General features: G+C 39.3%; 1 protein-coding gene across 4 annotated transcripts in view; it reads right to left on the bottom strand.

The window, feature by feature from the left end:
- The window catches only part of ryr1b (ryanodine receptor 1b (skeletal)), a 155,333-nt gene that overhangs the window by 8,798 nt on the left and 132,097 nt on the right, over positions 1–14,438 (bottom strand). For 3 of the 4 annotated variants that reach the window (XM_067419067.1, XM_067419068.1, XM_067419069.1), the window contains 9 exons: positions 9,268–9,349; positions 7,868–9,177; positions 5,266–5,345; positions 5,012–5,177; positions 4,818–4,904; positions 2,605–2,886; positions 1,752–1,882; positions 1,614–1,656; positions 1,384–1,517 (listed from right to left, as the gene is read on the bottom strand). In XM_067419067.1, the coding sequence (XP_067275168.1) occupies positions 1,384–1,517; positions 1,614–1,656; positions 1,752–1,882; positions 2,605–2,886; positions 4,818–4,904; positions 5,012–5,177; positions 5,266–5,345; positions 7,868–9,177; positions 9,268–9,349 (2,315 nt within the window). Of the gene's footprint in view, positions 1–1,383; positions 1,518–1,613; positions 1,657–1,751; positions 1,883–2,604; positions 2,887–4,817; positions 4,905–5,011; positions 5,178–5,265; positions 5,346–7,867; positions 9,178–9,267; positions 9,350–12,657; positions 12,688–13,851; positions 13,882–14,438 lie in introns of all 4 variants that reach the window. The other variant, XM_067419066.1, reaches the window with a different exon arrangement.

The following is a 14,438-nucleotide window of genomic DNA, read 5'->3' as shown; positions in this document are numbered from 1 at the left end:
TATGGGTGTTTTGAATGGGTTTTTGCTAAATCGCCTGAAATAAGGTCTGTGGTAAACAAAGCCTCTAAATATTTTCACGTTTTGATCTATGACATAAAACACACTAGTTAACACACTAACCTGCTTGTGATTTTTTAAAACTTTATTGCGTCTTAAAAACGGCGGTTGCTAACAAGTTGCTAAAAGGGACTACATCCTTTGGCCGGGACTTTAGACGTCATCGTGACAAACAGGAAATCTCACCAGCCCGCGTTTCATTCACTTTTGAATTCTGTAAGTAAATGTTTAATAAAAATAAAAAACTAGCCCGCGTTTCAGCCTCACGTTCTTAGAACTTTACCTTTCAGTTAATATACATAAAGTTATATATTTAGTCCTTTCAAATAGTAGTTTCCAAATATTGTTGTAGGCTACACAGAAATCTGTGATATTAAGGTAACCGATTACCAGTTCTTCATTTCTGTGGAGAGACTGTAGTGTTTTGTTTTGCCCTGAGATGGAACCACAAGTCGTCGAATGAAAGCTGCGCTGTTCTCCATGTCCAGATTTATAGTGGTTCTCTTCTCGATTATGATCAATAAGGAAAATGACATATGATTGTAAATTGATACGGCTAAGTTATAGCTTACGTCGTTAGTGCTTCTGAGGTGGTAAAAGCAAGTTTTTTTTCTGGCGAATTAGCAAACATACAATCAAACATAATACAGTGAAAGATAATCTTTATAGTCTATTTGGGGCACGATTATCAGGCATAATAGCCTAATCTTAATCACAAAGAAAATAATATTAAGGTTTATACATACTAACAAAATTATAAACGAATACATAAAATATTAACAAACGAGAAAACAAATCTCAGAGAGGCATGCATAAACTCAATTAGTTTCTAACATTTTTGGAAAAAACGAATGGTCAATATTTATCATGAAAAAGTGGATAAGTGTTCATACACAGCGCAGATCATAATGAGCAAATGTGTTTTTTAAATAAAGTTTGAGGAATCTTGATGATGACGTAGATCCGAGACTGTGTGCTGTAGTCCGTTTATAGCCTACCGTTAGCATTCTATATCAGGCGGCTTTATTTAGGCTTCGAACGATATACATTTTGGATTCACTTGTAAAGATTATCTTGACAGACAAAACGTGTAAGGGTCATAACTCTTCTTATTTTTATTCTTATCATAACATAGATCTTATTTTTTGCGATTGTCCAAAAGTCTATGGGGAAAATCCATAGGCTTTTGATCGAGGGAACCCATCCGCCGCTAACTTCCGGGTTGGCCTACAAAGTGACGTCATAACTTCGGCACTCTATTGAATCAACTCTTGTTACTTGTATTGAAATGTTGGTGATGTATACGTGTCTTGCATCTTTCTGTACCATGTGAACATTGAGGGATCAGGCTGAGGCTTCTTCTCGTGTGTCATAGCGCTGACATCAAGAGAGGCTAGATCCATGCCCAGCAGTTCAGCGATTCTTTCTCTACCATAGATATCACCATACTTCTCTAGCACCTGCAACACAGACACACCATAAACACGCTCAGACTTCAACATGTCTTAATACGTGAAGGGAAACATCTGGAAACACAAGTATGGCACACCCCTGACCTTTCTTTTGACAAATTTATCCCAGTAGTTGTTCGGAAAACTCCTGAATGTAAAATAAAAGGGAATGCCTTTTCAGATCTCACAGTCTTCACAGGGATGCATTTATAAATAATAAGAATAATGATATAGTAGTATTACGGTGTGTTGAGGACAAGTCTGTCCCACTGGCCCTTGATGTCGTCATCTTCTGGTTGTTCGGTTACATACAGACCGTCAAACTCCAGTTTACGGGCCAGCTCCTTCTCTCTCTTAAAGATGACCAAAGGAACCTGGACCAGAACAAACAGTGTTAGCGGCTCACCCTATGGGCTCTATTTTAACCATCTGATCACATGGTCTGAAGTTTAATGACGGAAATGCGCATGATCACGTTGTGTACCCACTTATAGACACATATTACTAATGTGCCCTTTAAATAACACAAAAAAATACTGCTATTGACTTTAGAGCTGGTTTTTGTTGGTCAATGGTGCAGTCGTTTTCAGTTCCTCAAAATACCAACACGCCAGTAAAGCGCCTGAACACACCTGGTGTTTAGATCAGCACGTCCCATGGGCAAACAGGTGGGCACCAGTGCATTTGTGCTATTTAAACAATGTGGAGCTGGGCGTGAAAATGATAACTGTGTCAGGCTGAAACTAGCAAAATACACTTGTGTTGTGCCTGGGGTCACATTGCGTTGGGTGTATGATAGGGCCCAACAGCTCAAACACAAAGTTACAAAATAAAAATTTCCGGTCATCATTTATTTAATATATGGCTGAAGGGAAGGACTTCAGTGTAAAATAATTAAAATGTTGACCTTTTCCTCACACAAAGCTATCGCATGGCTTCAGAAGACCACATTTATGATACTTTTTGGTCCTTTTTTTTAATACTTTCACTGGAAGAGCAGCGGTGACGTTCTACTAAATATCTCATGTTTCACAGAAGAAATAGTCACATAGGAGTGAAATGACACACGGGTGAGTAAATGATAACAGCCCCTGACCTTCAGACAGTTGTAGCCGATGATACAGAGGAAGGAAATGATGGTGTGTAAGATGGAAAAGAAGGTCATAGCAGGCTCCATATATCCAGTGCTCTCCTCCAGGAAGTAGTAGACAAACCCTTCATCGTCATCTTCCTCTTCAGCAGAGCCCTCAAACACACCAGAGCCTTCAAACACACCAGAGCCTTCAAACACACCAGAGCCCTCAAACATGCCAGAACCCTCAAACATGGCCGAACCCTCAAACTCCTCCTCCTCGTCTCCAGGCAGGCTGTCAGACACCTAAAGAAGGAAACAGCTGGCTTGACTTCCAAACTGTTCTTGAAACATGTTTATCACGTGACTGTCAAGTGGAGCTGCACGATTCTGGATAAATTGAGAATCACATTTTTTGTGTTTAAAATAGAGATCACGATCCTCCCACGATTCTCCCAAGCTATCGTAGACATCAGTGTTTATATCTGAACTATAAACTTTTACCCCTGTACTTCTGTGATTTGAATTATTGTAAGCAAGAAATAATAATAATGTGTGGTTGAAAAGACTGGCTGTTTCATATCTATACACGATAGCAGCTCTCTGGCTCAGCGGCAGGGCCAATGCAGATCTGAACGTTCGCTGTGATTGCACTTGTCAGTAGACATAGTCACTGGTTGTCATTTAGGAATAAGATCGTGTGGGCATTTGAATCGAGATCACAAACTTTTAACGATTAATCATGCAGCTCTACTGTCAAGTACTGTATTGCAGGGGTTTTCAACTTTTTGATGCCAAGGACCCCCAAATATTATGACCACCTTGCGAGGGGCCTTCCTAAAATACAAAGACAGTTTTATATTTTTATGTCTATATAAAATCCATCTATAATGTGTGAAAAAATAAGTGTGACATTACATTTTTTAAAACATTATTTGGAAGATATTTCGTTTTTATTATGTTGACAGCACACATGAGATGAACACAAAAAACTACAGCTGTCAATAGAATTAAAAAACCTCACAAATAATTTTTAGACTTTAGTAAGCAAAATAAAATAAAAAAATGAACATCAAATTTGGTAAATGTTAATATGGAGAAAAAAATGTATTTTAATTTTAAAACTTTAAAAATGTAATTAACACCTTGGGCCCTATTTTAACAATCTGAAACGCAAGTGTCAAAGCGCGAAGCGCAAGTAACTTTGTGGGCGGGTCTCGGCGCTGTTGCTATTTTCCCGGCGGGATAAATGGCTCTGGCGCCTAGCGCAAATCTAAAATGGGTTGGTCTGAAGTAGCTTCATTATTCATAGGTGTGGTTTGGGCGTAACGTGAATAAACCAATCAGAGCGGCATCCAACACTCCCTTTAAAAGCAGGTGCGCAAGTTCCATTATGGGTCGCTATTATTATGGCGTATTTACCAGGTGCACGCCAGGAGCGGTTCACAGCCGAGGAGACTGATGTTCTTGTAAGAGCAGTGAAAGACAGAGAAGTTGTGTTGTATGGGGATGGGAGAAACCCACCCAAAATAGCATCGGTTGAACAGTTTTTTCAGTTGATTTTTTTTCCTGGTTCTTGACGGACAAACCAATTTGTCAGATGTCCTTATATTCATATATGTCTTGCCACTATTGGGCAAACAGGTCTGATCCTTAATTCCTACAATTAGCCTGAATAATTTGTAAGCTAGATTTATGCCTATTTTTTCACATCTTCGTGGCACACCACAATGTGTTAATATTTTTCTAGTGTAACAATTTATGATTTGCAAAAATAACTGTTGCATCTGTGTAGATTACATGAGCAAAGTGTGTGCGCGTTGTGCACGCTATAGTCAAGCATGCGCCCTTAAAATAGCATAATGAACAACGCGCAACGCGCCACTGACTTTAGACTAGGTTTTTTTCTGGTCAGTGGCGCAATTGTTTAATGGAACAGCAGAATAGCACTAGGGATTGTTTGCGCCGGAACACGCCTCCTTTTTTGCGCTGAACCGCCCAGGGAGCACAAGTTCATTCACTAGTTTAGCGACGTGCTTCTGTGGAGGGAAAAGCGCGCTTTGCGCGGGTGCAAAATAGGAATGACACATGCGTCGGTGTACAAAGTCAATTGCGCTGGGTGCAAGATAGGGCCCTTTAAGTACACACATGAACTAAAAGCACTTTTTTTTTGTACTATTTTCACAGAGCACCCTTGTTGATCAGATTGAAAACCCCTGTTTTAAAATCATACTGACCTTGTAGAAGAGCAGAATGAAGTTGAGTGCGAAGGAGATAAAGAGAGCCAGGAAGCGCAGGTTGTAGAAATTGCGAGACAGATAGTTCTAGAAGAAGAGAAAGTAGTTTAAGGTGCAGTTAGAATCAAAAGTGATAAATAAATAAAATATCTACATAACTGTGAATGATCAGAAACAGTGTACAATACAATTACCATGAATTTGATTCTTTGGACTTCAAGTTCATTCCAGAGCTCAAAGCCTCCTTCCTCCTCCTTGCCTTTCTTTGCTTTAGCCTTTGCTTTTTTCTCCTCTGGCTCTTCTTGTATTTCCTCAGGCTCAGGTTCTGCTTCTTTCTCAGCCTTCTCTCCATTTTCAACACTTTGATAGACAGAAGGAAATGAATATGACTTTACAATGGTTTTCGAACGAAAGTATGAAAGTGTATTATTTGTTCTCCATTACTCACTCTGCTTTTTCGGGTTCTGGGGCTGCTTCTTCCTCTACTTTCTCCTCCTCTACTGCTTCTCCCTCTCCTTCTTCGCTCAGCTGAAATACCCGGCAAAACAATGAGGAGAAAACAAGAATATTTAGATGAAGAGATTTACATTATCTACAAAGCAATGTTGAGAAGTAGGGGTGTGTGATAGCATCTACGATAATCGTGATTGTTGTTTTAACGATATGTGATCAGACATTATCGAGTTTGTCCCTCCTTTTACAGTTACAATAACACACCTAGAGAGCATGCAAACACTCTGTGATATAGACTAGTTAGTAGGTTAGACTGCTGCACTTGTGCATTTAGAGCCCACGCTTTCACTGCATGATTTAGTCACTTATTATACCCCCAAAATTGAAGATAAGGGGCAAAAATACTTTTATATTTATATAATTTAATATAGTTAATCAATATCACAAATATCAGCATGATTACAAATGTGATATTTATTTTATGCAACAAGAAGTTCATATAAAGTGACTTACATTTTAGACAGATTATTGAATGATTTTGCTTTATTTCGGCAATGAAAATCTGCATCTCTAAAGTTTTGACTCATTCATTAACAATGACTTGCTGCCACGTAATGGCGGTTTTATTTTAACATTTAAAGTATCTTTAATATTTTAAACCATTTCAAAGTATCAATATTCAACGTTTTAGGTTTAAAACATCAAATCACTTTATGCATTAGTAACTGCAGGTGAAGTGCATTCATGTCCCTCTGAGCTCATTAAACTGTGTGTAAATTATCTAAATGTCACTTCAGATGCAGACTCTGTTTCATCTGCATTGCAAAGATGAATTTTGTGTTGCTACAGATTTAATTGGATTGGTAACAACCCTATTTTGTCTTATTATTTGACACAGAAGATAACGCATACATGTAATTAGGTTAAAAAAGGGCTTTATAAAACAACATATAGGGCCAGATTTACTAACAGCTTTCACCAACACAATATTAGGATATACTAAAGACACTCTTAAACGCTGAAAGGGAGTTGATAGTTACTTTTACAGCTGACATATTTGCCTATGCATTTGTAGGAGTTTTCCTTTCAGATTCAACATTTATGGAAGAAGAGTATTTAAATGAATCATGCAAGGTGATTTACTAAGGTTTGTGCTCTTCAATTAACTGCTGTTTGAACCATACAGCCAAAAAAAGCATGTCTTAAACCAGACGCTAATTTGCACTGCTCTTGGTAGATTGCATTGATCATTATGGAAATGATCCGGCTGTGTCTGTGTTCTTTCATTTGCGCATAGAACTTTATCACACGCTGAACTTTACTCTCCCACTGGCGCTTTTTTGGAATTGCGCTGCTTAGTAAATCTGGCCCTTAGTCTATTTATTGTTATCGAGAAAATCCCTGAAAATATCAAGATTGTTCATTTCGCACACCCCTTGTGAGAAGTACCTTTAAATTTGACAAACTGAAGGAGACTGATGTGGTTTAAACAAAAACAATCCACATGTATGTTCACTCTTAAGGTGCAGTCACATTATCAAACTCTCAGCTAAACTGTATTATTGTCAATAGTGTAGCAAAGTATGAAGCGCAGCTCACGCAGAAGTCAGTGAAACACTGTGACCAACTTAAACCCACTGCGAAATCTGCAGAGAAATATTTCTCACTCAAGCAAAATTCCCAATTGCGTGGATTCATATTGAAACGACTGGACTTTGCCTGCATGTAAAAATTTGCCAAACAACACTCAAAAAAATTAACTTATGAAGCTGTTCACTTTATTTAAGCAATTCATCTTGATTTAACACCATTGTATGAGGTTTCTGGTTTAAACATAATTGATTCATGTTAAACTAACTTAAAACCGTTACTCTTTGACATAACTTGAAGCTTTTATTTTAAAATAGCATGTTTTAATCAAGTAACCCAATCAAACAGGACTTTCACTTCACATCATGCTTTGCAAATGGGCTGAATTTGGAGAGTAAATGTTTAAATAAAGTGCTATTTTATGCATTTCTAACGAGATGAGAAAATGGAGAGCGTTTTTAATGTTTAATGTTTTGTTATGTTGGTATTTAAAAGTTTTTGTTATGTTCGTGTTTTTGGACGTTACCATTGTGGTGAAGTGTAGAGCATGTGCTTGGGGTGGGGATCTGCTAATAACAATTAAAGTTGTTTTAATAATAAAAAAAACTGTTTTGAGCAGGCCATGGATGTAACAAAACCATCTACCCAATACAATCTTGTAATGTAAAAGGTTATGTAAATGTTGTAAAAAAAATAGTATTTCACTAAATAAAAAAAATCAATTAAACTGGATTACGTGTTTAGTTTTTTTATATTCATTTTAGAGTAATAAAACTTAATAGCGTTGGACAAAATTAAAAAATGTTAACCTGGTTTAACTAAATGGCATTGAATTAACTTTACGTAAAAAAATTATGTTTACCGAAATAAACAATGTTAATTAAATTCAACATAACCCAGTTAAGTGGAACCTGTTGACATAAAAAAATTAAGTAAATCCAACGTATCATTTTTTTGAGTGAACGGTTAACGAACAATCAGATATCAAGAACTGAACTCTTACTCACCAGCTTCCTCTTCAGCAGTGGGCTGCCTTCCGGAGTTGGAGGCTCTTCTGGCTCAGTTTCTCCCATGTCTCCAAGACCACCATGAGGACCAAAACCAGGCCTTCCACCATCATCCTCTTCTCCCTCTTCTGCTTCATCCTCTCCTCCTCCTGCTCCCTCCTCTCCTTCACCAGCTCCACCAGATTCTTGCACATTTCTTGCTCCTGGCTCTGGAGGAAGGTCACCGTGCACCTCGTCTTGAGTCGGGTCGGGCATGTTCGTCAGAATCTCTGTCAACGTCATCTTCTTTGCTCCCTCCACCAGACCTCCTCCGAAGAGGGTGTTCCAGATGAGCATGAAGAAACCTCTGCAGACGCTGTAGATGAAGTGCAGGATGCCAAAGAGAAGAGTGTAAAGGAACATCACCAAACCCACAATCATGTCCTTTATGGTCATTTTCCTGATTTTGCGGTAACGGCGCCTGAGATTGCGGAAAGTGAAGAGGCTTAAGAAGTCCACTATGCTCTTGATGAAGTCAGCAAAGGCTGAGCTGGATTCAGGTGGTGCTTCTTCTCCATTCCCTTCCTCTCCTTCTCCCTCTCCATTTCCTCCACCACCGCTCTCCTCCTCATTTTCTTCATCCTCGTCTTCGATAACCTCCTCTTCCTGCTCGGAGATCTGTGAGGCGATGTTCATTTCAAAGATGGTGTCCTCACAGAAGTTCACAAAGAGCTCCATCTTCTCAGATTCACCGCCCTCATTGACGACATCAAAGATGAACTGCCGCTTTGACTCTCTGACCTGAGGCATTTCCCACTGGTTGCGGTTGGCTTCGCTGATTTCAAAGTAGATGCGCTCGATCCTCCTGCTGGCACCCATGATCTCGATACGGCCCAGGAAGGGGCGGAAATAATTCAGCACGCTCTCAGCTTGCTCCAAGAAGTTCTGCAAGCGGGTGTCATGCGGGACATGCTCAGAAAGATTGGTTAGTAGCACGGCAATGTTGAAGCCAATGTCTTTGGCTGGCTCTTGGAAGCGGTCGGCAAACTCCTCGAAATTGATCATCTCGTTCTCGTCAGCCTCGGAGCAAGACAGCAGGAACTGGATCTCAGATGGCGTGTACTGTTTCTGACTGTCCATAGCCTTGGAGAAGTCTTTCTTGGAGATGAGGCCACGAGGGTCCGTCACATAGTCACGGAAGGCATCCGATGCCACAATATCCTTCAGTTTGAGGAACATGTCGAAGAACTTGAGAATCATCTCTACATTGCTGGATGACTCAACCAGCATGTCAACCATCTGGCGAGCAATTGTGCCATTCACAATATTACCTGTAAAGGATCAATAAAACAGGCCATGGTGTCTTTACAGGTTTGTAGATCACCTGTGAAAGATAAAACTGACGGACAAATATCTCTTACCCTCCAGAAGGGAGAGAAGCATCACCACCATGTCCTTCTGCAGATCAAGAAGCTCCTTTAAAAGACCAATTTGACTGGAGTCCTGTGTACACAACCAAATTCAGACACACAACAAAATAAAGCGTTATACACAAAATGTCTCAAACTCACACCTTTATATAGTAATAATAAATACCTTTGGATTCACATATGCAGTTGTGGTCGGAATATGATCATAGATGGCTATAAAAATAAATCTGCATTGTTTATCCTTTTGATCTATCATTTAAAAAATCCAACCTTTTCATTGAAGTAAAATAATTGAAAGTAGGGTGTAAATCACATTATGAAATAAATGATTTTCTCCAAAACATGTTGGACAGCCAACAAGATATCCAGGACCTCCAGCAAAAAAATATAGACAAAACACATTAACACTAGAAGTCCCAGAGATTTGTAACCCTCCTTTAGCCAAGTGGATGCTAACTGGCTAGTCTTTTGGCTATCATTAGCATCAATTCATGTGTAAATATGGTCATTACCTGAGCAATCTGCAGGGGGGTTGGGTGTGTGTGTGTGAATGGTTGCTGGTGGCTTGTTTGTATGTGTGGGGGAGGGAGGGCTGCTAAAAGCAGAGAACTTGATTGACCATGTCTCACATGGGCATGGGCAGAAATGTTACCACGGGCAATTTCTTCACATCGCTGTCACTTGCGCATAAACTTCTTAGCCGGAAAACCACCATCCTCGGCACAGTCAACAAGATTTGCCGGGAAACACCTCAATCCGCTAGACACACAGATCGCAATGAATTCACCACTCGGGTATCTTGAAGGTCTTTTGTGGTTCTATGTTTATGTGTTTCTAATTTTACGCTGACGGCGTATGACGGCGTATGCGCCAAACAGAAGAAGACTGTCTACATTCTTAGCAGCATGAACAGCGTGTTTTAGACTGATGATACCACCAAAAGGAAGCCAAACACTCTCACCCTTTACAACACCACAAAGTGCGGCGTGGATGTGATGGACCAGATTGTGCGGGAGTACACTGTCCGCACAGGGACACGGCGCAGACCAGTTGCCGTGTTCTATAATATGATTGGCATGGCAGCACTGAATGCACGTGCTGTATCAAGCATGCACTGGAAGGGCGGAAAGATGGGTGGACTTCCTGGTGGAGCTTGCAAGAGAGTTGGCTAACTCTCATAAGTGTGCGAAGAAGGCAAGAAAAGAACAATTGCTTCGGACACAACCCTCCACACCTAGCCCTGGAAAAAGAGCCATGTGTCAGGTCAAACACCAATGCAAGAGCAATCATGCCACTGCGCGATGTGTTCACTGCTACAGATACATGTGGTAAATGCAGACGGGAGATACCATGGCAGTGCCAGGATTGTGAGTGATTGCTGGAACGGACTCACTCACTTTTTAATATTATTTGTAAATATGTGTACAAATGGTTTACATTTAAGAGGAGGCAAAGAAAACACAAAACGTGCACTAAATACCAAGATTTGTATACCGCTCAGAGTAGCAAAAACAAGAGAAGGGAATAAGAAAAGAGAAATAGAGGGGAGGGTTTTTTTATTTATTTTTTTATGTAAGATTAAGTGCTCATGGAAGAGATGAGTTTCTACCTGTCTTTTGAATGAAGCGAGTGATTCTGTCGTGCGTATGGAGGACGGAAGATCGTTCCACCAACCAGGAACAATGAAAGAAAAAGTCCTGGAGAGGGATTTCATGCCTCTCTGTGATGGTACCACAAGCCTCCTCTCATTAGCTGAGCGAAGGCTTCTGGTGGGGGTGTAGACTCGTAGGAGTGAGTCGAAGTATGCGGGTGCTGAGCTTGTGGTAGATCCATAAGCAAGAGTCAGGGCTTTGAATTTGATCCGGGCAGCGAGTGGTAGCCAATGCAGAGAGATGAATAGAGGTGTGACATGAGCCCTTTTGGGCTCATTGAAGACAAGACGTGCTGCAGCGTTCTGGATCATTTGCAGCGGTTTGATTGCACAAGATGGAAGTCCAGCCAGAAGCGCATTGCAATAGTCTAGTCTAGAAATGACTAGGGCTTGGACAAGAAGCTGTGTTGTGTAAGGAACGGTCTGATTTTCCTGATATTGTGCAATGCAAACCTGCATGACCGAGCTGTCTTTGAGATGTGGTCTTTGAAGGACAGCTGGTCATCAAAGATTACTCCAAGCTTTCTGACCGACTTTGAAGGGGTAATCAATGACGAACCTAGCTGGATGGTAAAATCATGTTGTATGAAATGGTTGGTTTCTTTATTGGTTTCTTTGGTTGGTTGGTTTCTTTATTTTATATTGTACTATTTTTATCAATAAATCTCAGCAACAAAGAAAAAAAAAAAAACGTGTGTTGATTTCTCCCTAAGATGGCTCCCTAAGATTCAAGTTTCCATGAAGTGGCTCAGCATGGCCCCATATTATTTACATAACAAAAGCAACTGTTCACAGCTGATTAAGGATATTAGCCTAAAGCCTTCCAGCCCATCGGCTGTCCTGCGGGTTTTATAGGTAGAAAAGCCAAATGGCTGCTCTCTGGGACTTCTAGTGTTAAAGATCCAGCGGTATTTTTAACTGTCGGTATGGGGTCCTTTTCATCCGTTGGCTAAAAAGCTCCTCGCCCTGGATTGGGACGATATAGACACGTCCTCTCAGGCAGATTCGTAACATCTTTAGTTTTTCAGTTGATTGATATTTTTAATTATTATCCCCATTTTCACCCTGATGGTGGAAATGGGGATTTTCAATGCTTTAGCTCTTTTCCTACAGCCACTTTCTAATTTGTGAAGCTCAACAATCTTTTGCTGCTCATCAGAACTAAAGTATTTTCTGTGGTTTTGCTCATTGTGAATGATTAAGGGAATTTGGCCTTTGTGTTTCCTCATATTTATACTCATGTGGAACAGGAAATCATAGCTGGACAATTTCATGCTCCTTGTCACCCTGGTGTGCTAAAAAAATTAAACATTAATTAGAATATACTTCAGAGAAATTTTACTCCGAAAAAATTCTAGGGGTGCTAATAATTGTGGCCAACATGTTTTGGAGAAAAACATTCATTTCATAACGTGACACCCCCCATTTCAAATCTTAAATAGATTTTTGCGCATTTACTGAATGAAAGATCGAAAGGACAACTAATGCAGATTTATTTTTTACAGCTATCTTTGATCATATTTACCAGGGATGCCAATAATTCTGACCACAACCATTTAGACCTAATTCCCTGTTTTTTTTGTTTTTATTTTATATGATATGCACCATGAGACCAAAAAAAAGCATAACTGATTTCAGTGGCATAACTAACATCTCTGGCATGAGTTGTGTGTTTGGGAGGATGTGGGAAACAGCACTACTGGGACAAAGTCCACCTACACTCAGCTTACCTCAGAATGTGTTCTACTCCAGAAATGATCCTGGGTTTGCATTTATAAACAGACACAAACATAGCATCACATACTATTATCTATCGTCGAACACAGGGACAGTATAGACGGATATGTAGATTAAAAAGCCAGACAAAGACGTCAGATACTGGCATAGTCTTTGGCATTTGCAAAATAAGATTATTCCTAATTTGATCATTTTATTTCTAGGTTCTTAGATGATGGTCTAAACAAAGCATACTGTGAAGGAATGCCAGCAGACACATAAATTCATAAGTCACTGTCTTCCAATATCACACACAGTACACTTACTAACATAAAGAAAGACAAAAGAGCACAAAGGCCTGCACATATTCATTACGAAATATTGGATGATCTCACAAAACCTTGCTACATTGCTTCAAAGAATGTTTTGAAATGTTAATTCTTTTATATATATATATATATATATATATATATATATATATATATATATATATATATATATATATATATATATATATATACACACACACAAATTATTCCTTCGATGGATGGATCGATGGATTGATTCTTGCAGATTTCTCACAGCAAGCATCAATGGTGGAGAAGCAAACCCACTATAATTCTATAATTTTACAAAAAACTATTGTTATTGTGCCATGGAATATAGTTTTAAGTGATTTTAGATTTTGAATGTAGTTGTTTAGATACCAAATATGCAATTTATGTGTAAACATAGTGCCTTGGAAAAAATGTCTTACTTTTTAAAATATGGCAGGTAGATCTTGACAGGTTTTGTGAGACTTACACAGTATTGTACAGGTTTTCTTGAGAATGTATGTCTGTAAGAAGAGCGTAATATGGTGCAGGTCGAGGGAAATAAATTTCCTCTACAAGTGAGCAACAGCAGGAACAAGGCACAGTGACAGCTCCCTCAGATCCAATATATCAAAATGAACCCAACAAGGTTAAGACTGCTTTCAGAAATCCAACACTGATACAGTGGGAACAGAGGGGATGTCCATGACAAAAGAAATGCGAGTGGTCCAATAAGAATCTTAATAATCTACAAATAATATATCCCTCCAAAGAGCATCACATTGAGAAAACAGGAAACGTGCCAACAAAAGCAATATGGTGGAAACAAGAAGCAGATAAGAGACAGTAGCAGTGCAAATGTTCTAACATTGAAGCAAAAACAAAGATCCTTACGCCATTTCGGAGTCCTTGGTCAGGGTGCATCTGGCAGGGTTACACATCAGAATAAAAATGTTACCCATCAACATTTTTAATACATTTTTGTATTGATCTCCCACTCTGCTGAACACATCCACTCGTTCCTTGTTTTATTTTATCTTTATATGCCTCTCACTAATGTACACAGCAAGGAGCAAAACTGTTTTATATTAAAATGAAGTAAGTTTAGTTAAAAAACAAGCTCACTGCAGTGGAGTTGGCCTATAGTTGCCCTCATGGCAAAAGCAAACTGTGTCACTTTGATGGTTAAGAACCAACTCTTCTCTTTTGACAAAGTTGAGACTAGTAAATGTCTCACTAAGCACATTCTCTGATTTTTGAAGACTGAGTGGGAGAGATTCTCAATATTGAGAAATACAAAAATGCAGTACACAGGTACCGGATGTGTAACAAGTATTAGAAGAAAATCAAACACCACAGCAGAGAGGTTAAGAGTAACAACACATGATTAGAGATGACCAGGGCTACATTTCCCGAAACGTTCTTAACTCTACGTCATTCTTAAGTTATACCTTAAGGTATCCCTTAACGTTAATATGAAC

Source organism: Pseudorasbora parva, chromosome 16 (assembly GCF_024679245.1).
Source record: "Pseudorasbora parva isolate DD20220531a chromosome 16, ASM2467924v1, whole genome shotgun sequence".
Lineage (NCBI taxonomy): Eukaryota > Metazoa > Chordata > Actinopteri > Cypriniformes > Gobionidae > Pseudorasbora > Pseudorasbora parva.
The sequence above is the reverse complement of the archived record's forward strand: the minus strand, read 5'-3'. Positions and strand labels throughout refer to the sequence as shown.